Genomic DNA, 23240 nt, shown 5'->3' with positions numbered 1-23240 from the left:
CATACCCAAATTTCATTACACATAAAACAATATCTACAGTGTAGTCAGACACAGTTTGAAACATAAGCGACCCCACAGGAAAACTCAATGACTTTATGAATTCAAAACATGAACCATAAAAGAAAGATTACTGCTTGGCCATCTTTACTCGTTGAGAAGGAGGCTTTAAAAAAGCAAGAACATGACGTGAAGTAACACTGGTTAAAAGCGCTCGCAACCTTCAACTCAGCCATTGTGTGGGGCCATCTCATCAGGAATGTAACTCTTGTGCACATACACAAACACCCACACAGCCATTTCCCTTTCAATTCAAATCCCTCCACACTTCACCCCCTATTCCTCTTTTATTCCTTCATTATGCACTTGTCCTTCTCTTATGCTCACAGCAAATATTCCCTTTACTTTGTTCACATCTTTCACCATGTACCCTGAACATAACCCACTGTCTGCCTCAGACATTTGTGCCAACCAACTTGAGTAAACAGAAAGATGGAAATGGCATAAAGGTATCAAAAGCAGAACAACCCCCAAAACACTCCCTCCTACCAAGAAGGGGTTGACCTTGTGCATGCAAGCTACCACTATCACTCAGGAGATGCTGTGGTTATTGTTAGGAAAAAGCAGGGCCCATCTGTTTGTTTGTGAGAAGACATACTATATTGTACCATATGTTGAGCATGCAATCAAAATAAACGCATCGCCATTAGAAAGCCACCTTTTCACCAGCTTTCACCTGCTTGCTTAAGTCTAGATTACTTTTTAGAGACACTGTTTGACAAAATAAATAATTTTATAAAAAATAATCAAAATGTCCACACCCTCCGGATAAACTGATCAACTGCTGTTACACCTCTTCATAATCATAGTTTAAGATTACAGTCGAGTGAGTTGGGTTCACATTGATGATTAGCTACAGTGTCATGAGAGCAAATGTTTGCCTTTGTATGCCCTGCTACAGGATAATACGCATACAGTAGTATTAGTTTGTAGTGCAGGAGCACCTAGCCGCCAACCCGCCAGCACTCAATCACCCAGATTTGCATGTTGTAGCATTGAGTTGGGAGCAGATTGGAGGGGCAACAAATGGGCTGAATAATATTGTCTGACAATCAATTATTTCTGCAACTGTGTTACATCAAAAAACATGATCTCTGCTGCCTTGTTTGATTTGTCAGGTTGCATAGGAGGTTCAGTCATGTAAAAGCGACGTAGAGACTGATTTAACTACTGCGCGCTGAGTGAATGAAAGAGACAGTAATAGTTTCGAGGACCATGCAAATCACCTGCAAAGGAAACGCAGTAAATCACAGTCTGAGAGGTGCACAGAGCGGCAACAAGGAGCAATAACACACAGCACATGTACTATTCAAATGGGAATTTCATTATTGTACAAGTCATAAACCATGACCCACATAGTATTTTACCAGATGAAGATACTGTGCGTTAAGTCATATTAAATTGTTCCATCTCATTGTCAGTGAATAAAAAAAAGTGTTAACAACGTATCTTTAAAAGGTTGAAAAAGTGCAGATTTACTAATCTAATTTAATAAACACTCTGGTGACATTATATCTCAGGGATCAGCATAGGAACTCTTCCCATAAATGGGGGGTCATAACCTAAACGCTGTCTGCCCTCTTATTTCTGTTATTGTCAGTAATATACTTTTTTAACCAGTGTAATTTAAGCTAAAATATTTTCATAAAAAAGTGTGATACCTTTTTTTAAAATCACGTTGCAAATAAATACATCCACGTTGTAAATAAAATATTTTCAGTGTGATGCTGAAAATGCTGCATCAACTAGTGTAACAAAACAAGTGACACTAAGACCGGCTTTGTATTACAGAATGAAACCAGGTTTCGACCTCTCCCTATTTCTTTCCTTGCTTTGAAACCGTTGTCTCCAATCTTTTCTACAACCAAATGACTCTTAACTCTGCTGAGTGCAGCATGGGTCACGCAGCAAGATTGAAGCCAGGGTGTCTGGTTAGTGTTTAAGTTTAAAATCAGCTTTCTGATGTCTGATTTCACTCAACAGGCCAGTCGCTACTCTGTTTCAGAGTGCCTTGCAGTAATGCCTTGCAGATTTACCAGTGGGGGAACAGTGGGGAAATATATGTATATATATGGAGCTAAAACTTAATGCAACTTTATGATCGTTTTGAAGACTTGTGTTTCTAATATTTTGAGCACCTTTTTCTATCAGTAAAGATTGTCTAAATATTACAAACACCTCTCAGTATAACACAATACAAGTGAGAGTACCGCAAACTAACTACAGCCTCCAAAATGACCATTAAGTTGAATCAACATCTCTCGAAAAGAGACTCTAATGCAACACTGCAACTTTAATGAAGACACCATATGCTGTTGGGCTAGACTGCATTACTTTTAGGTGTTCCTAACAAACCGCAACTGAGTGCACATAAAACGATTATGCAGAGAAAATAAATGGAATTTGTGACATAAGTGACATAAATAAAAAGTAAAATATATTACCTTGAGAGAGAATGAAAGAGAGAGGAGGGTGTCATTGGGACGACTGGGCCTTTTCAATCATACAGTAGATGTTTGGATGAATTAGGTGCAGCCTACATAGTCTCCCACCCACATAATGTACATACACAAACACACGCCACACATGGGCTCTCATCGCTTGTAAATTCCACTGAATTAATCAGGGAAAGCTGAAGCTGCACTTTAGTTACTAAACTGCAAAGTGAAAATTAAAATCCTTCTCATGGCAATACAATTTCTGAACTGAAAATTTCAAAATGCAAGGCAACAGGTGCTGACCTGTTCAAAAGAGAGGGTATATTAAGATAAAAAAAAGGTACACAACAAACAAAATACTTCACATATTATATATTTAGATGTCATATTTCATTCTAATTAAGAAAATATCACTAGATCAGTGGCCTTCCTTGTTTTAAATGATGGTGGATTGGTTGTGCTTTTTGAGAAGCAAGGCCAGCAGAGAAACCAAATTAGCAAGCGATCTTGTGACTTTCTATTATGTTCGGCTGCTAAGACAGCTGCGTCAAATCCTTTGATCACGTAGCAAAAACTGTGTGGGAACAGTGAATTAGAGATAGTAGTAATATAGTTAAACCGCCAAAACCTCAATTGTATCTGTAATCAAAAGTTAGCCAGAAGTCTAGTATAAGAAATTGCTTGATTTTAATGGCAGCTATTTTGAATTACATTTATCACAGGTAGGGTCGAAGTATGGACACAGTGTTCCAAGCTGGCACCATTTCATTCCTTGTTTTTCTGGGTTCAGAATTTTTGGCTTATAATTTATATGAATATGAAGTCTGTCCTACAAATGAGAGTATACAATTGAAGTCTGAGGATACCAGGATGCATGGCTGTCTGCCAATGTGTCTTTTTATGGTTGTATGATATGGTATTGGTCTGACAACTCACCGCTGGTCCTCTCTTCTTCCTTTCCCAGGCCTGGAGTGTTGCTGCAAGTGTAGGTAGGAGTGGCCTCCTCCTCCTGGCTTGGGGTAGTTCCTAGTCGGAAACTCACAGGACGAGAGCTGGTAACTGAGCTGGATGGTCGGGAACTGGCACAGTTCTGTAAGAAATAGGAAGAAGATGTCAGCTGCCGGAGATCACTGTATGGTTTCATACAAGTTAAAGGAATACACAGCCACTGGTCAACTTTCCTGTTAACTGATAAGAACAAAGAAATCAAGTTCATCCATACTTTCCTAGTTGATCATAGGTGACGCAGATTTTTTGGATTATCAGCCTAATTGTCTTTTTACATTTTCACTTTCACTTGTTTATTGATAAACTTTTTATCTGATTAACAGTATACATTTATTAAGCAGTCACAATTAGTAATGAACACAAATAGATGCCATGGGCTATTGTAGACAACTGCATTGTCCTATCCACGTTTCCAGCACCAAACCTGAGCAGCTGCTCTATGAATTCAGAACTAAAGAGACCTCCTTGTTCACACACGCACCTTCCAGCCAGAGCAAAATAAACAGAAATCACAGAAAATCCATTTGTTTGCACAGCTCTCAAACAGACTGGGGGGCTTCAACGGGCTCCAGGACCTCTTATATTTCATACTGTACTTCTATCAGGCAGGAATGCCTCAAATGGCAAACACTTGGGGCCTGCCATTCTGGCTGCTTTTGTCTTTTGTTGATGCACAGCTTCACTGCTTATGACACACACACAAACACACACACACACACACACACACACACACACACAAGTGGAAAGAGAAAGATACATGCACTGCTACACGTCATTGTAAGTCAGTCCTACCAGGGGTCCCAGCGATTAAATTACTTTTAATTGACCTTTTACCTATTTTAACAAACAAGCATAACCACATACAGCTTTTCCACAGCTATTTTTATGGTACCAGACAAAGACAAAAAATAAACATCAACTCTCGACTGTCCACTTGTGAAAATCAGACTCCAATTAATTTTTTCTAGCGCCAGTACTGATACCAACTAACTCTTTGCTTAAAAAAAAAACTAAAAAAAACAAAAAAAAACTAATCCACTTCAAATTTATATCTATATTTCAGTGGTGTCAGGGGCATGGAGTTGGGGGGGGGGGGTTGTTTTTTATCTGGGCCCTGCAATTGACAGCTTTATTTCACAAAGCAATCTGGCTGTGTGTGCACAAGAGGGAGGTCAGGGTGGGTCAGGAGGTACTTGGTATCAAACAGGCAGGCTACACTGGTCAAAGTGTGTGTATAAAACCCCACCCCCTGGGGCTCTGTGTGACCGACGCCCATGTAGAGGACTACTACAAGGAAGAGGGCTAAAGAGGTCGACCGTATAGAATTTAAGTGGGAAGAGTGTATGATTAGGTTTGGTGGAATTTATGAGAGGTCAAGGTCAATGATGTGTCATGTCACTGTACCAAGAGCAATACAGTTTAATTGTTCCACAATTTTTTAATTAATTTCATGTGTTGTTGGTTATACACAGTACATTTCATCTGATGTCATGTGCACTGTTTAGATACAGTAAATTACGCTGCTTGACCATCCCTAAAAATTCCTTATCACACATGATCATCCTGGAGATGCTAGATATCTGACAGATCAATTGTAGGGTGGCTTTAACCTTAGTAAGGCTTAGTATTTGCTGCTTTGCGATTTGCTTTTATAATTTAAATTACCACTTTGAATCCTTAAATTGAAGTTGCAGTCAATTATGCCACTGAGTTAACCCTTTAATCTTTGCAAATAATACAACATATAAACCCCTCTATCTCTGACAAGTGCCATTCGTCTTTAAATGGCCTCATATGCAGTAACACCGCCAAAGCCTCTTTATCCCTCAGCCAGCAAGGCACAATACCCAATCCTATGTTTTACAACAAGGGGATATATAGGGGCATGTGCGGTCATCTAGAGCCAAATGTCTCCTATCTAACCACAGGACAGGTAGATACAGTATTTCAAGCAGGATTTATTGCACAAAATAGCATTAGCTAAAAACCGTCAGGCGGCAGTGATGGCTAAAAAACGCATTCTGGTAGCGGAACTCGGCAAGATTGGAAAATTGCCACCACCAGAGGGGAGAGGAAGCAGTAAAAATGACGGTAGATGGGGGGGCTTCACTGATAACGTGAGCAGCCAATATATCAGCCTGCACACTGGTGGCAAGGGGTCCAAGCCCCCCCCCCCCATCCGCCCAACACACAGACACACACACTTTAATTTATCTATACATTTATTTAATTTCCTTCTATCCTTACAACGTCCATCTGTGAGGTACGAGGTCAACAGGAAGTAGGGGCACCCTGATATTTTACAAATCAATCAGCTGTCAGAAATTGTTTTATTCCTTCTTCAGTGACCATCTGTGAGGGTGGGGAATGTTGGAGGGTACATGTGAGTGTGCTGTAGGAGGGGCAGGACAAAATGCTGCTGGCAAGAGAGGAGTGGGGTTAACGTGATCACTCATAAGGGACAAGATGCATTTTGTGTGTGCGTGTGTCTGTGTGTGTGTGTGAGATGGCTGGGGCAAAGGAGTGTGGAATGGTTAGAGTGGGTATTTGTCAAGGTGCTTGGGTCTATAATTGTACGTATGTGTGTGTGGTATGTGCCTGTTTGTGTATGCTGTGATCCTCCATAGGCACACACACACCCGTGAACACACGTGCGTGCAGCATCCCACCGCTTCAGCCAAACAGCAGCGTCCAACAAGGTATAAATACTGGGTTGACACTTTAATGTCAGGGGACGGCTTGTCCTGGATTAGAAACTTGTAACCCACCACGGAGCTTGACATTGCTGGGATGAAGGTGCAGCGCAATCGGCAGAGTGTGTGTGTGTATGGTGGTGGTGGTGGTGGTGGTGGTGGTGGTGGTGGGTGGGGGTGTCTATGTTTGATGTATAAGGGCATCTAACACGGACTGTTGACTTGTGAGAGGCTAGCAGAGGTACAATGTTGCATTCTGGCCAGCTTTCACTGGCATTGCTAGAGTGGTGATTTTTTTTTATCATGAGAAGCAAAAGCTGTGAGGAAAATTGAGTCTGTCGCACGGGTGTGTTTCAGAGACACACACACACAAATACACACCCCCGTTCACAGGAAAATAGAGGATTACATACTGAAAAATTAAGCGCTTTTCTCCTCTCCTTGATCCTGTTGACCGTGCTCCGAACCTGAAAGAAAGGGAGACAGAATGGGAGAGAAAGAGATAAGTGTATCTGACACAGCACTCAATGTAACACACTTACAATGAATCAAAACAAAAAAATCTTTCACAGCAAACTCCTGCGAGCACAAGTGTAAAATGGAGAAAGGAGGACAGAATGTGGAAGGGATGTAACAAATCTTGGGCGTTAGTTTGAGGGCACTGACAACGGTTGAGGAGGTGTGTGTGTGTGTGTGTGTGTGTGTTTGTACATGTACGTATGAGAGGGTGTTCCTGTATGTCCCAGTGGCTAATGGGACTTGAAAGTGACACATAGAGCTGGCAAACTAAGGAGACGACTTCAAGCTATCATCTGTCAGCATAGAGCGCCGGGACCAACAAATGGAGCTATTGGAGGAGAAGGGACCGCCCTAGCAGAACAGATTACATTTTTACACTCCGGATGAAACGGTGTTCTGCACGCCTTCATTTAACACATACAAGACAAGAATTTCATGGATTTTCAGAGATGCACAGTCTACATACATACAATTTTACTTTATAATAATTTTTGAAATCCCCAACCTAATTTATAATGAACTCCTTGAATAAAGTTTAAACACTTTTTTTAAAATGAGATTAACAATAAATAATTTTGTACTGTAGAAGTTAATTCAAGACATTGCTTAAAGATCAGTAATGATTTGATGACCTTTGATTACATATTTATTATATATGTGCCAAATTCCATGTATCATTTTCTTCTTATTAATTGATCATTTTTGTCAATTTAAACTAATAGAAAAATTATTTTGGAATTTAATCCATCCAGATATTTATTAATAGTATCAACAAAATGTAAATTGTGTAAGTTGTCAGTTGTGTATTTAATATCATGTGACACAAGGCAATAACTCAGAAATTTCTTCCATCGAATAAAACTCCACATTAAATAACATTTGAAAACGTACAAAATAAAAAATAATTAATTTTCAAAATTTGTATTAAAAATGATGTGTTTGCATCTTTATGGTAGAACATTTTTACTGATCACACAATCATAGGTAAATGCATATAGTTTAGTATGATGTGTTACTAGACATTCCTTTGGTAAAAAATAAATAGAATAAAACTAAAATTGCAGAATAAAACTAAGGAAATATACAAAAATGTATATGTTGTCCCACATCAGCAGCAATGAATCAATGTATTTCCCTACAAGAAAGTTTTGATTAATTCAATATTAGAACATTTTCACATTATTATATATGGGCAATGTGTTACAGTAAACCGGATATCTAGGTATCAGATAATTATCTGTTTAGTTTAAAAAAATCTAAATAAAAAAGCATACAGCACAGTAGGAATTACTCAGTGTGTTAGTAGCCCAGTTAAATAGGCTGAAGTATTCTACGGAAAACCTCTGGCACTTATGAGGTCTGTATGTGTGTGTGTGTGTGCATGTGCATGTGTCCGTGCACAGTGTCAGCGCTCACTGTAAATTTGTAGCGGCTGGGCACTCATCACTACAGCTCGTCCCAGTCCAGCCCACCACGTTAGTGAATATGCATTATGGCTTATGGCTTCATTAAGCCGCAGCGTGTTATAAATTATGACACCACACTGAACTCACACACACACTCAGACACAGCATGTGTATACAGAGGATGTTTTGCATACATACTAACAGTGAAGGGCAACATAATGAAGAGAGCCCAAGCCTTGTGACAGGGCAGAATCAACAGCATCATGTTTCCAAAATCCCACCTATTATTTCTGACAAGATCTGCAGAAGGCCTTCGACACCGTGCAGATGTTGGAGAGACACCGTCTTAATGCAATTTAATGGGGAAAAGTAAGTCCTGGGGATTTCATTGATATCAAAAGCAGCCGGCGTGCTGAGGCAATTACATGACACAACTTAATTAATCATTTGACAATGAGGGGAAGGGCATTGTTTTAGATGATCGTTATGTGTTTAAGGGGTTTTGCGCAAACTCAAGGTTTTGCAATGATGCAAAGCATGGTTTGCCATGTAAATGGGCGCTAAGTGATTACCATATGAAAGCAGTGCGCCCGACAACACCTGCCGACATCCTTGGAGTTGATAGAAATAAAAGGTCATCAAAGCGTGGGATTACAAGGTGACCACCAAGGAAAAGCTAATTGCAATGAATAATGGAAAGCTATTGTCAAGTAATTAGCAATTAAAACGCTGCATTTTGAGTGTAATAGCAGTAGACACAGTCGGTCTTCCATGTCATATTTGTAATTATTGAGCCTGGAAACCAGCCTCATGAATGGAGCATTTTCTGACTTTGAGACACTAGTTAATTCAACACCTTTCTTTAGCATATCAAAGTAAGATTTCTTCACAGTATGATGGTTAAAGACTAATTTGTTCTACCAGTTAACAACTAAGAGCAACTTTGCAAAATTTTTTCTTCACTCTACAGACTTTGTTACACAGAGCAGCCTAAGGTGTGTGACAATGTAATCAAAGGAGGGGTTGCCATTCCCAGCCATTAAGGCTGGTTAGCTTAAATGAAAACAGACAAAGCAGGAATCTCTCTATCTCACATTGGCCTCCCCCTGCCACTCTGACTCTAAAGAGTGATCATTTCCATTCAGAATTTCTGTAATTTTTCTATTAAGAAAATATTAGGTGTCAGGGAGGGTGAAACCTGAAGCCAGCGGTGCACTGTGTCGCACATTAGACAAGTTAAAGATACAAAACAAAAGGCAAGATGGGTGAGAGAGAACAAATAACAGTTCTCCGGAAAAGTAGTGAGTTTTCAGAGGAAGAAAGAAAAATGTTTAGAGGTGAATAATGGCAAGATTTTTCTCAAATGTTAAAAAAGAAGTGTGGTTCTGAAAACCGGAACATTTACATGAGCTGCTCACAAATTGTGAAGACCCCAGGGTCAAGGCCATATTGAGCGCAAGAAAATGATTTTCCCGAGCACCAAAAAAGCCACTTAAGCAAGAATGCAGTGTTGATTTATTTTAGTGCGAAAGGTCAGCCCTCCCGGCTCTGCATTGTTGGTGTGTCGCCTATGACTCAGGGACAGCTCTTTATGCTCTGGAGAAGACATTGATGAAGAAAAGAAAGAGAAAAGGGGAAATAAAAAGGACAGCAAATACAAATGGGGGGGTTACATAATATGTACAATTATCTTTGAATAGCTGGGTAGCAACATAGTAATTACCCAACATTACCCAACTCTTTAAAACAGTTGTTTGTATACAGTGACGAGGACCTTGTACATTCAATCAAAGCAACAAGAGGCAAATGAAAACATAAGGCAAGATGAGGACTCGTTAACCATGGTTCATTCCAACCACAGAGGAGACAGAGTTTGTTAGATTAACGTTGGCATACTATATTTACAGTTTTTATTTCATTTTGCTATGATAGTTAACAGTCTGCCTTTTTATATTTACTATATCACATGTATTTTCACTGTCTCTTGAATTGCTGACTGTGCTACAAGGCAAATCTTTTTCAGATTTTCACTTTTTCCTTAAAGTTTTGTATGGGAAAAGTCTAAAAATGAGTCGGGTTCACACAAAAGTATTTACTTACTTTTATGTACTTGTATTTTTCAGATGCATCATTACCTATGCACATCTAAAGTGCACCCTATTTAAATAGACTTAAAGCCACATTTGACCAAGAGTGATTTTCATGAATTGAGTCTCATCCATTAAATTGTATCTCTGTCTCTCGCCACTCCCCCACTCTCCATTCCCACACAGCTACGCTGTATCTAAATGGTAATAAAGCAGCATCTCAATACAATATGTCCTCACTCCTTCATTGCATATTGTTAGTTGCATATTGTTTTTCTTTTTTTGTCCTACTATGGTGAGTGCCTGGGGCCCAGCGAAGCTCTGGCCAGCAGCTTTGTCAGGATGCTAAATGGAGGGCCGTGAGTTTAAAAACTTAAAGAGGCAGTGAAATATTAGCCAATGTGGGTGAGGAATGAGTGGCTGAGAACCGCGGCGTGTCAGTGTTTAATGGTCGGACTCGGATGCATATAAGTTAGTCCAAGCATGAAGGGCAGTGGGACGCTCGCGTGGAAACGATGTCCCCTCCCCTGCTTCCCATCCCTCCTCCCATCCACAGACACACGTTCACAGACACACACACACACACACACACACACACACACACACACACACTCGCACACCACACCCACACAGCTTTTAAGCAGGGAGCCCATCAGAAACTTGTCATTTCTCTCATTCACTCCGACAGCCTTGAGACACAATGCAGACTTACCTCTGTGTTGTACACCCCATATATCAGGAAGATGAACAGGCCCTGCAAACACAGACAAAGACAGAGAGAGAGACAGAGAGAGAGAGAGAGAGAGAGAGAGAGAAAGGACAAAGTTGTTATAGTTGTTTTCTCTCTTATCTTCTAGTAAAAAACAAAAGATCAAAAGTAATAAGTGGAGTGACACACACAGGTTAGGTTGATTCGTACTCTATCGACTAAGAGTGGAAGAAGACTGTAGTGAAAAGTAATGAGAGAAGCAGCAGGCCTTGAAAGAGTACAACTTCTTCAAACTGGGCCACCTCCATAAGGCTCAGCTTGCGTTTCTTTCGTCTACAATACTCATGCTCCTCATTCCAGCCCCAACTAAGCCATCAAAGGCTCAAACCCAAGGTTCCACATAGCTTTATCGAAATACAAAATCTCAAGTGCCTGTGTTCAGTCTGTGTTCTTCAACACAGAAACACACATATATATATATATATCTGAATACCAACAAACATACACATAATACAGAGTTCCATCTCACACACGTATACAGACACACAGAGTCAATGCATTCACAAACTACAATGCAGCACACACAAACAGGCATAAGTGATGAGGATACAAAGACAATATGAACACAAACACATATTAAAAGACACACATATACACACATATACACACACACATACAAGCACATAAAGAGAGCAACTCAGGCCAGACGAGACTATCAAGGAAAAACCATTGGAGGAAAGCGTGGAAAGAGAGAGACAGAGGAAGCATAATGAAAAAAATGACACATAAAAGAAGATATTTCATGTTCACAAAACTCCACGGCTAGTACCCAGGGCCCAAGAATGCCATGCCCTTGGATGCATAAAGGCTGCACTTTTGGTCACAGAAAAACATTTTTTTTCCCATTCCATTCCATTGTGGCAAGCTGTACAAGCTGTGCATTCGCCTTCAGGCCACAATGTAATACAGTCACCTCAATGGAAACAGTGAGAACAGCATTCTCAGAGCACCGATTGAACTGTGCCACAAAAAGATGTACCAAGAAAAATGAAAAGGCAGGTAAAATCCTATAAATTTCAAGGCTGATAGATACAGTAGATTCTTTCATAAACCAACAGTACGTCGATATAGGTCTAGCTAGCACAAAAAAAACGATAATTTAAAAGTTAATCTCTCCCCTTTCGCCACTCAGTCTGTTATAGAGTGTGTCTGTGTTGCTTCATCGTTAAACGAAGGTAAGGACACATCCTGAGGACAGGCAGGCACAACCTGGTCAATGCATCAATCAAGTTGAGTTTGGAGCATCCAATTTTTGCCAGAGGGAGATCTCAATGCATCACCATTGACAACATGATTTGGGGGACCATTCAGAGTGACAGGATGACGATGGCCGACAACAACGACCCCTAGCCCAAGCTACTGCCCATTCACCTCATACTGGCTGCTCTCCTGTCCTCCAGGGACAGAATTGCCCTGTCGAGCTGTCAGGTGACACCTTAGGACATCCATCCTCTTTGAACTGACAATTCTGCTGGTGTCTGACATGCTGAAGACAACAGGCATAACAGGGGATCTCAAGCTGAGATCTGAGACCTGTAACTTTATATATTTCTTACTTTCAAAGTAATGTAATGTTGGCTACAACCTAATACAGTACAACATGTGATTACTTTAAGCACAATATGGCCATGATGGGACTGACAAGGTTGTTTACCAACACCAGTGCTTTACCATTAACTTACTCCTCTACTGTTAAAAAGCAATTTTATTGTTGGGTCAGCTTAGGCCATTGTAGTTCAAAGAGACTGTAGGGTTGCAAAGGCGGGATTACCAACAGTAAGGGCCATGTTGAGGCCATGTCAAGTGGAAACCTCTGGGTCTGAAAAGGGAAGCAATAGGGGAAGTGCCTTAAACCTGCATTCTTTCTAATAGCCAGCAGGGAGAGACTCCTCTGGTTGCAAAAAGAAACCCAATTAAACACTTTCCCCATGAGTTTATCGTGTATTTTCAAGTCTTGTTCAATACAGAGTGATGCTCATTTTGTAAATTATGGTTCCATTTAGAGTAAAATAGACAATAAAGCGGGGTATGCTTTAGGGCATGGTTACCTTGTGATTGACAAGTTGTAACCATGACAAGCTGTCGGGCGTAGCAATCCATACCTCTCTAGCTCCACCCTCTCATCCAAATAGAGAGCCTAAGTCCCTCACTTCCGCTTCCGCCCCATGGGACCTTATAAAATACTGTATGTACGGTAGTCAATGGCGAGAGACAATCTTTTTATCCTGTTAGAACTGAGCCCTGAATTACGCATATGATGTTGGTCAATTCAAAAGATAATTTTGTCCGTCAAGAAAGTCACAGTTTGTTGTTGAACAGTAAAGTAACATTTGGTTTTTTGTGAAACCCGTTGATGAACTACATCTCTTGTCCCGCATAATAATGCTATAATTGCTACTAGCTAGGTAACTTAGCTATGTTCCACTCAGAAATATATCTCACCTGATGTGTTTAATTCAACGACTCGTTGAATCAGGCTCTCTATATGGTCAGTTCTCATTCTAAAAAACAAGATGGGGATGGCCAATATGCCAAACTCGAGGCTTTACACAAATACACAAACCAATGGATTAACTCACGGTGGCTATGTCTACTTCTTTTATACATTCTATGGGCCATATATTATTTGAAACGCCTTTTACTACTAATCAGTTTTGCTCTATCATACTTAACGGTCCTTTTGGCTAATAATTTCTGCAGACAGGCCTCTATGATATCAAACAAACTCGGACAAAATCTTCAGAAAATAGAACCCCTGTCTTTGGAATAAACCATCAAGGAAGCTGACTCCTTTGTCATTTTTGTATGTGAAATAGTCTACCTGTAATAATTAATTGATGAAAGTATTCAATTGAAGGCTTTAAAGTGAGAGAAAACTATTTGAAGTACAAATCACCAACAATGTGTAACAAAGACATCCTGATCAATGCAGTGCTGCAAACAGAGTGTCATTATAAGAGTGTACTTCAAATGCTTGAGTAAGTACACTGTAAGTATAACACTGTTTAACACATTTAAATTCATGTAATTACAATGACAACCTATGATGTTTATTGACACTTAATTATTTAAAAACACAAGCAAAGTATTGTATATAGAGTTTATCATGGGGGGAAACATACTTTCCCTACTGTACACACACACACACACACACACAAGCACATTCATACAACAAAAGACAGTGGGAGGTTAATTTGCAACACATACCCTATTGTATTGCATTAGTATTGCAATTTCCAACTTGCTGTTACAATTTGATTATCATGTTTTTGATCATTCCTCTTATTTGTAATTAATCTTTTGTTGTGTAGTGAACAAAGTGGGGAGAACATACTGTGCACATTATGAAAAATGATCTATTAAAATATAATTGAGTTAAAAATAAGTGGCAGCACAACAATAATGATAGATTGTTTAAAATGTTAATTCATTAATATTCCCACTAAAAACAAACAGAGACGGAAAATGGGGCGCATTATTTAAATGCATGTGTGCTTATCTAAACCCAGTCCTGTTTCTTTTGAACTCAGCAGCAAATGCTACAAATTTATGCAAAGAATGAACACAGTTGCTTTCAAAGTATTGCTATACTGTACATCAAACAGGGGAGCATAAATTAATTAAGATCCAGCTAATTAGGGAACAATTGTATGTTTAAAAAGTTAAAGTCAACAAACACTGTTTGACCAAAAACATTATCACCCCAGGGATATGTACTATGTTGCAATGCAAGACAGAAAATAGTATTTATTTAAATTACCAAGGGTTCTTGTTTTCAGAGAGCTTTGTCTGAGAAAGCAGAAAGAACAAATCAAAGCCAGTGATCGATTTACTTATAACTGTAAGTCAATTCAATTAAACCAGGAAGCTGTGGTTTTAACCATCATGCTGTTTATTACTGGCTGTTTTTGATGTTGACAAATTTACTACATTCTACCTCTGCAGTCCTTGTAACTCACTCTTCCTAAAAGCAGGGTCTGAAATGTACTTTTTTGCTGCCTGCCACTGTGGCAAAGCAAGTATTTTTTCTGTCTTCCTCTTAGAAATTCTATCTGCCAGTTTTAAAATGCATGTGCTAAAAGCACACAAGAACTTTGAAGTTCATCACAGTGTATTCTACAGTCAGCACTCAATACAAAACCTGCATTTCAACTACCAGTGAGTCCTGATCTCAGTTCAAATCTCCACAAGAGGCCATATCCCCTCTCCTCTTCTGGATCCCAGCAAGCAAACAAAAATACTAATTTTGAGTTTATTAAAGTTGGCCAATGAAAATAAAACCAAGTTACACCTCTTGCGTTTAATAGACAAGCTTTGTGATTCTCCTACAACACCAGAGTTGGCGCCTGCAGTCCGGCAAGTGCACTGCTGGCAAGCTTACCGGCTGTTACTCAGGACAGACTGGGCCTCTTCCACTGTTGAGTTTGGTTTGAAACACTGCCACAGATATTCCCTGAGCTGACTGGTGTGTGTGTGTGTGTGTGTGTGTGTGTGTGTGTGTGTGTGTGTGTGTGTGTGTGTGTGTGTGTGTTGTGTGTGACATAGGGGCATGCGTGCGCCAATCGACATAATATGCTAACCTTGCAACACGTGTCTTCCTGGTGTGCGTTTTCCTATCTGCCAAAGTAGTGTATGGCCTGACGATTGTACCTGCCACTGCCAACAATTTCCCGCATTTCATGGGTGCTATTTTGGGACCCTGCCTAAAAGCATCAACTGAGAGCATTAAATGTTTAAGGTGATCCATCAATCACTAGTATCCTAGTGTGAACATGTGTAATAAAAGCTTAAATCCAGTGTTTGTGTAAGTCTAAGTACTTAATAGCTTCAATGTATGTGAAAAACTTGGCTTATTTTCGTCATATGTCAAAAGCAAGAGATCTTTGACAAATAAAGAGCATGTCTTTTAGATTGACATCTCTTGTATTATTAGATAAAATGCAGTTTGAATTTCCATTTGAAGTTAACTGAATTAGTTGCCAGAGAGCAGAAGCGATTGGAGGCAAGCATTCACATGTTCAATCATGTAATTGTACTAGGAAACAAAGTGAATGAAAAGGTAGGAGTTCAGTGTTTACCTGAAGGATATTTTCCACAGAGTACAAGGCTGCTGATGGATGTACTTGAAGCTGCCAGGATTGAGCATGTGACCTTTCAGTTACAATTATGTTGAAGTATGTCAGTGGCAGTCAACAAACAACATATAAGCACATATAACCTATTTTATTTTTTAACACTTAGGTGATTGTAAAGGCTCTGATACTCTGACAGAAAAAAAGGGTCAGGGTTAACAGACTACATAAGCCCCAAGCTTCCAAAGCGCATATATAGTCCTTATTTTGACAGTGAACACAGCGTAGCAGCACTGTGTAAAAATGCCCCCATCTCATCTTTACTTTGTGACAAAAAGCAGAAATTATTCTCAGAAATTATGCTCCTCCTGACACTCCACTGCAGTACCAACACAAACAAATGTGCATCCACAGTAGTTGCTCCACCATTCTTTCTGAGTTACAGATGATCATAAGCAGTGGTGGCAGGTAAAAATCTCAGAAAACAACAAGTTTATGACTTTACCCTTGAGAAAGAAATTTTTTAATGTAAAGATATGAAAACTATTATTAAGGAGGGAGGATAGTGTATGGCAAGGAGAGAGTGACTGGCAGGGCAGTGTTCCCTTTCTTGCTGGAATATATTGGTGCTGTCAGCTTAGCACGCCCTTTTGTTTGAGGGGGGTTAAAAAGTTAACATGAGGTGTAATAACTTTTGTGCAACATAGCTATATTGTTTTTTAATTAGTTATTTAAAAAAAACATATCTACAATGGAGGTGACAAGAGCAAGGTTAGCACAACTCGTAGAGCCTCAATAGCCACATTTCTGTGAAATACGCCAGGTGGAAATAAACCAGAATCAAGTCTGTATTGGCAGTCACTCCCTTGACTTAAATTTCATCATCTGCTCTTCCTTAATAATTTGGTTTGCAGTAGAGTATGATTTGCTGTAACGGACATCTATATATGATATGTAGTAAATGGGGAAAAACAAAGGCACGGTCTTTTAAAACCTCAAGCTTTACATTTTCTGTTGGGTGAAATTAATCCAACCTTTCCAAACATACGACAATCATTTAGCTAAGTCTATCATGTCAATACTTTGCATAAATTGGGTTCCTCTAGGGTAAGCACAAAAACAAAAAACCATGATTCAAAAGAATGTCCTCCATTAGTATGGCAGAAAGAAAAAAAAGTTATGACTGCTTGAACAACTTTCACTCCATCCCAGCATTCCACATCTAAATACAAAAATATACAGAAACCTTTCATAAATGAGATGTATTTGGTTACTTTCACTGCAGTAATTGTAAACCACATGTTCCACACAGTTTTTAGGAGAACTTCAGGCACTGCCATTTGTCAACATCAAAAATGACTTATACTCATCTAACACTACATCAAAAATCTAAATTGATATACTTTTCAAAAATGACATCCTTCAATCAGACCGACCGCTTTCTCTTAAGTAGCTGAAGACCGCAAACTCCACATCCTTTTAGAGAATTCCAGGCTTCAGTGTCAACCAATGCCAAAAATGAGAGCTATTTGAACAAGTTGGAACCGATGTCAAATATCTCAGCCTAAATTCAAACATACAGAGACACTTTTCACAAATAGAGCTATCTGCATCCCCACTTGGCAAAAAAAGGGAGGAAAAATTCTGCCCTCGCACCTGGTAATCATTAAGGAAATGAGAGACAGAAGAGGTTAAAACGGTGTGATGGTGGAAAAAGAAAAGAAATTCACACTTCTATGCTGGGGCTTGCTAATGTCTCTGACCCCTCCACGCATAAACAGTTTAATTAACATGTATACATAACTTTCACTTTAACTGCTCATGGCATGTCAAATCAAAGTGTCTGTCAAAGCTGTGAAACAGGGAGTTGATACTTTGCAGGTCCTCAGTTCAAATCCAGCCGTGTGTAACTGCTCCAGCTGGCCAGAGAAGCTGGCAATAAGACATGAAGGCAGACAGGCAGGCAGGCAGGCAGGTAGGTAGACGGGCAGCCCGCCACTCTGTCAGTTTGATGAGGTAAACACCTCCCAATAAAAGCTTTGTAACACCCAGCTAAGCTTTGCTCAACTCAAGGAGGAGGCAAGACATTATGTTTTCAGTGGAAAAGCAAAGTACAGACCAAACACAGAAGAACTCCATGTAACTTTTCATTCAGGTCTGCTAGGTTTGAAAAATCAAGCTGATATCAACGTCATAGTGGTTGTGATTGACCATATAAACAATGAAGAATAGTTGAGAATTTGTCTGTTACACTAAACCCATAATGTCCATCCAGTATCATTAAACTCTTTATTCGGTTCTCTTTACAGCGATGGATTACAGTATATAGTCTCTGTGTGAGGGTTGGGTCAGGGTCAAAGTTTTCTTCCTCTTTCCATCCTGTTATACATTATTAGGGAATCACTCATTTTTGAGAAGATCTATTAGGATATTCCCTGTTCCTTTCCCACACACACATTCAGTCAGTGCTGGGCTGTCACATTGAGGAGGGGACCCCCAAGCCAGCCAGCCTCTACAAGGTGTATCACTACAGAGGGAAACTGAGTGTACACACACACACACACACACACACACACACACACACACACACACAGGCACACACTGAGGCCGGCAGCAACACCAGTACTAGGGTGTGATGGCTCAGGAGAGGAGGGAGAGTTATTAGCTTAGCCCTGAACCACCTACTTAATATAGGGGCCGGCGGTGATTGCTAACAGAGCCTGGCAGAGGTGACAGCTTTTGGCCCTGCTTGAGGAAATCCAATTGAAAAGCAGCCAAGAGGAACAACAACCCCGAAACAGATGTTGCTCGCTACCACCGGCGCAACTTGGGTACACACAACCCAGCGGCAACAAACCACGATGGCGAATCTGACACACAAACATGCACACAGCGGAGCGCACACACATATCCTGTAGAGCCACATGAAACTGTACAATAACTGTACAAGTGAAAAAAAGAAAGCTGCATCAGAAATGTCCATGAACACATAAGTTGTACATGCTCACTCTTGGTGCTGTTTCCAGTATTTGCCTTGCGATTGCCACGTGTATAATCAGACATCATCCTTATATTTGTTTTGTTGATGTTTTAATCCCATTTTTAGCCATAATTTAATATTAAGAGAGAATTTCTATCAGTGTTGTCAGTTTGAACAAGGTGCTGTATTTAACAGATAAGAATACCACAATAAAATAAAAAAAATAAATTACACTTAGAATGCTGAATTAAAATAAAACACAAATACATACAGTTTAAAAGAAACAACCTCACACACACCTAATAACAAACATATCAACACAAACATGAACACTTGGAATTCCCTCCAGTTTAAACATGATTTAGGGATCCATAAACTCCATCAATCCAAGGTTAGCAAGGAATTTGTTTTTTGGTCGAGCCCAAAACACTTTGGCAGCTAACCCAAAAATGGAATTAAGAGGAAAAGTAAAAACATTAAAAGAGTTTGTAAGGCCTAAAGTGAGTTGACGCCAAAACAAAACCTTCCCCCCTGGAGAACAGACCCACCCAACCATCCATCTATCTATCCCACTTCTTTTTTTGGCAGGGCATTTCAATGAAAACATAACAGGCATGCCCTCAAATCACAGCAGCCCCTTGCTCCAGTATTAATTGAGTTTGGCAAGGCTGACCATGCCATGTCATAATAACATTCATTTATTTTTTTCTATTACCGCTACTGCAAAAGAGCAAAGGAGGGCGGGTAGAGATGCAGGGGGATGGGCTAAAATCAATTCTGACATATCTTTATTGCCAGTCGATGACAAATGACGGCACATTTGCCATTGCTATGCCATTGTGTCAGTGTATGTCATATCGATTTTACATCAGACGGACAAATGTTATTGATGAAGTGCCTGAGTAATAGATGAGCACTCTATTTTACTTGTTTTAACGTTTAAATAAACCAGAAAACTGGGGGTGACTTGTGTAGCAGATCTTTCCACTCACTAATACACATGATTTAAAACAAAATTTTAAACGACAAGTTGTTCTGAGGCGTTTACACTAACTGTTAGGAGTGGGAAACAACACCCTGAACCTGATCACATTGCAAACATGTGGTAACGTGATGGGGGGGGGGGGGGGGGGGGGGGGGGGGGGTTAAGAGAGCACGAGAAAGAGAGTGAACTGTAAACAAACTAGCTTTTAAACAAGACAATTTAGGATTGCGTGTCTTTAGTGCCAAGCAAAACACAGCCATGGAAAACTGATACAAACTTTTAACACATGGGTCAAAGCAGAAGTCTTTGAACTGGTGAGGGAAAGCACGCTGCCAGTGCAGAGAGCTGTTTAATTAAAAATACTTAGGTATCCAATGGGACTTTCTATGGCGCCCCCTTGTCAAATTGTATGTGATCCCGCTGTCAATCTCACAGGGTGTTTTCTAATTGCTTAGTTTTCCACTGACAGAGAGGGAAAAAAATGTTGGAAGAGAACAGGTCCTGGGAAACAGCAGCTGGGGACTGGGTTTGGTTTATACTAACTGTCCACATGGATACACACATGTGTACACACACTTGCATATACACATGCTCTGTTGCACTCTACATAAGGTGCTCAAGTTACCGAAGCTGACATGTACTGTACATACACATACAGTAGATGTGGATACCATATCAGTGTATACACAGATATAAATACATTCAGATATGAATGAATATAAATACATCCACAAACACTTCAAGTCCGATACACACTCACACTATACACTAGTACACAAGTTGCTTTTCATTTGCAGCACACAGAAGCCTTAACCTAAACCACGTTAACAAATAATACATTTTACATCATGACTGCAATGACTTTAAACCACTGTGTACAATAACGTTATTCCCAAGCAGGTAATTCACCCCACAACTGGTGAGAAAGTTTGTTTCCCAAACGTGGTCTATGTAAGAAAACACACAAACATACACCAGCACACACATTTGCACACACCTAAAATTTCACACATACAGTACACCTACAAATGTACAGTATGTTTGTCAAGACATATACACAATGTTTTACACCCGGTTCAGACAGGAGGCAGCAGCCTGGTTGTTCACACCAGAAGCACCTTTCTCCGCGCCGGTAAACAAGTGATTCTGCTCTTCTGGTATTTTCCAATCTCACATAGATCCAGTGTAGGGTACGCTGCTTGGAAAATGTAGTGAGCTAAGCTACTAGCTACTCTACATTAAATGACGCTTAACTACACAGAAGCTACCCCCCAGTGAAATGTAGCAAACTAAGCTACAGCAATGTGGCAAAAGAAGCTTAGTTACATCGAAGCTACTTTTAATTTTTTTATATTTTATAGTTAGATCTATATATATATCTATATATATATATAGATATATATATATGCACACACACACACAGTAGGCCTAGGTTATGCTGAACTAACTTCATTCCACAGTAGCAATAGAAGAAAGACTAAAAACCTGCTCCAAACAGTTTGTGAGAGAGAGCTAAATCAGACACACAGAAACTCTCCTACTTGGTGCCATATCATTGCAGTTAAATGTATTTCCTCATGCAACAAATGCAACAAACGGAGAACCATTGTCATTTATATAAAGTAACTTAATTATCACATTATTAATTAATAATATATTTTTTATTGTTTATATGTGAATTCGTGCTCTGGCAACATTGCAACCTAAACAACCTAAACATTCATGGCAAGGCGAGAAAGGGAGAGAGAAATCTCTCATCTCATGGAAACAAGTTTCTGCTACCACATATCAAAGCTTCCTCCTCACTAGAGGAAGAGGTGTCCAGGCTGGACCCTGATCCTTCTCACAAGAGGTGTTACAATAACTATCACAATAGAAAGTAAACTCAATCGTGTGTCTTTATTCTCCTGCAGCAAAGTCACAGACATCAGCCCAAGGATCGGTACGTGATGCCACCGTGAGAAAAACTGGGGCTCTTTCTCTAGTTCCTAGTATCAGTAGCACCCATATCTCCTGATGCCTAAGAACCTATGAAATCTTCCAATTGCAAACTTAAGATTTCCTACCTTTTCAAATCATGCAGTCCAGTAGATACCAGGTTTCATAATATGCAATAAGCAATTCTCGCTTTGCTTACTCAATTAATAATCAGTATGCACAAATTACATTTATTAATCATCAGTGTGCACAAAGTACATAATTTATGAAAGTTTTCATTGTTTATTTTGCACTGCAGTACACAATGGCATGCACACTGCAAGTAGCCAGCAAAGGGTAAACAAGCTGTGCTGAAGCAACATCCATTGTAGCATCAATGCTGCATTAGAAAGAGAGGGTCGAGGGGACAAGGACAAATGTAATGAAGGTGATAATGCTTTTTATGTGAGGTTATTAATTTGGGAAATGTAAGGGAATTTCTACAACAGACAGCTGCTAGCCTGCTGCTAACACTCTGGCAGGAGACTGTAGACAGACTTGTGCTACCTTTGTGACATATGGCATTGCCAACCACTTCACTGGGAAGGCATTACGCACACTATCCCACCAAGACCCCAACAAAGGCACCCTCACTGGCATCTGACCAGCAAAGGAACCCAGATTTCTGTGGTGGTGAGTAAGAATTTTTGCCCCATGCTCCACCTGTAGTCAAACAGAGCCTCAGCTTAGCATTTTTCTATGCAAGTATGCCTAACCTGCGGAAACAAATATATTTTTGTATAAAGAGTGTACACTTTGGAATGTTTACCCTTGGTCTATTCTTTTTGAGCTGTGCGCAATGTGTCCAGTTCTTCATATGCATACATTTGTAGGCATGAAAACAATTTAAAATCACCTGACACATAGATGTACACACCTTACACATACACAGTAACGTTTGAGCAGAATACCTAAAATTGCACCGTGACAAGACTGTGTTGCAGTGCCCTTGACTAACAGTGACAAATGGATGCAATATGCAAACTCTGAACAAGTTGCTTTTGGGTACAAAACAGGAAAAAGATTGCTCCAGGAACCTTTATGGGATGCGTTTGTTCTCCTGTTTCCAAGCTGAGGTGAGCCGAGCTGAGGTTAATGACATGTGTCAAGATCAAGAAGTGTGTAGGTGAGTGTGTGTGTGTGTGTGTGTGTGTGTGTGTGTGTGTGTGTGTGTGTGTGTGTGTGTGTGTGTGTGTGTGTGTGTGTGTGAGAGAGTGAGAGAGAGAGAGAGAGAGGGGGGGGGGGGAAG

At 39.9% G+C, this 23240-nt stretch overlaps 1 protein-coding gene across 6 annotated transcripts in view; it reads right to left on the bottom strand.

Moving 5' to 3' along the window:
* LOC123971666 (adhesion G-protein coupled receptor D2) overlaps positions 1-23240 on the bottom strand; it is a 108363-nt gene that overhangs the window by 41221 nt on the left and 43902 nt on the right. For 4 of the 6 annotated variants that reach the window (XM_046050648.1, XM_046050647.1, XM_046050646.1 and 1 more), the window contains 3 exons: positions 10921-10962; positions 6610-6663; positions 3432-3585 (listed from right to left, as the gene is read on the bottom strand). In XM_046050648.1, coding sequence (XP_045906604.1) covers positions 3432-3585; positions 6610-6663; positions 10921-10962 — 250 coding nt within the window. Of the gene's footprint in view, positions 1-3431; positions 3586-6609; positions 6664-9643; positions 9718-10920; positions 10963-23240 lie in introns of those variants that run through there. The other 2 variants (XR_006825243.1, XM_046050649.1) reach the window with 2 other exon arrangements.

The sequence above is a fragment of the Micropterus dolomieu genome, linkage group LG05 (genome assembly GCF_021292245.1).
Source record: "Micropterus dolomieu isolate WLL.071019.BEF.003 ecotype Adirondacks linkage group LG05, ASM2129224v1, whole genome shotgun sequence".
In the NCBI taxonomy this organism is placed as follows: domain Eukaryota; kingdom Metazoa; phylum Chordata; class Actinopteri; order Centrarchiformes; family Centrarchidae; genus Micropterus; species Micropterus dolomieu.
The sequence above is the reverse complement of the archived record's forward strand: the minus strand, read 5'-3'. Positions and strand labels throughout refer to the sequence as shown.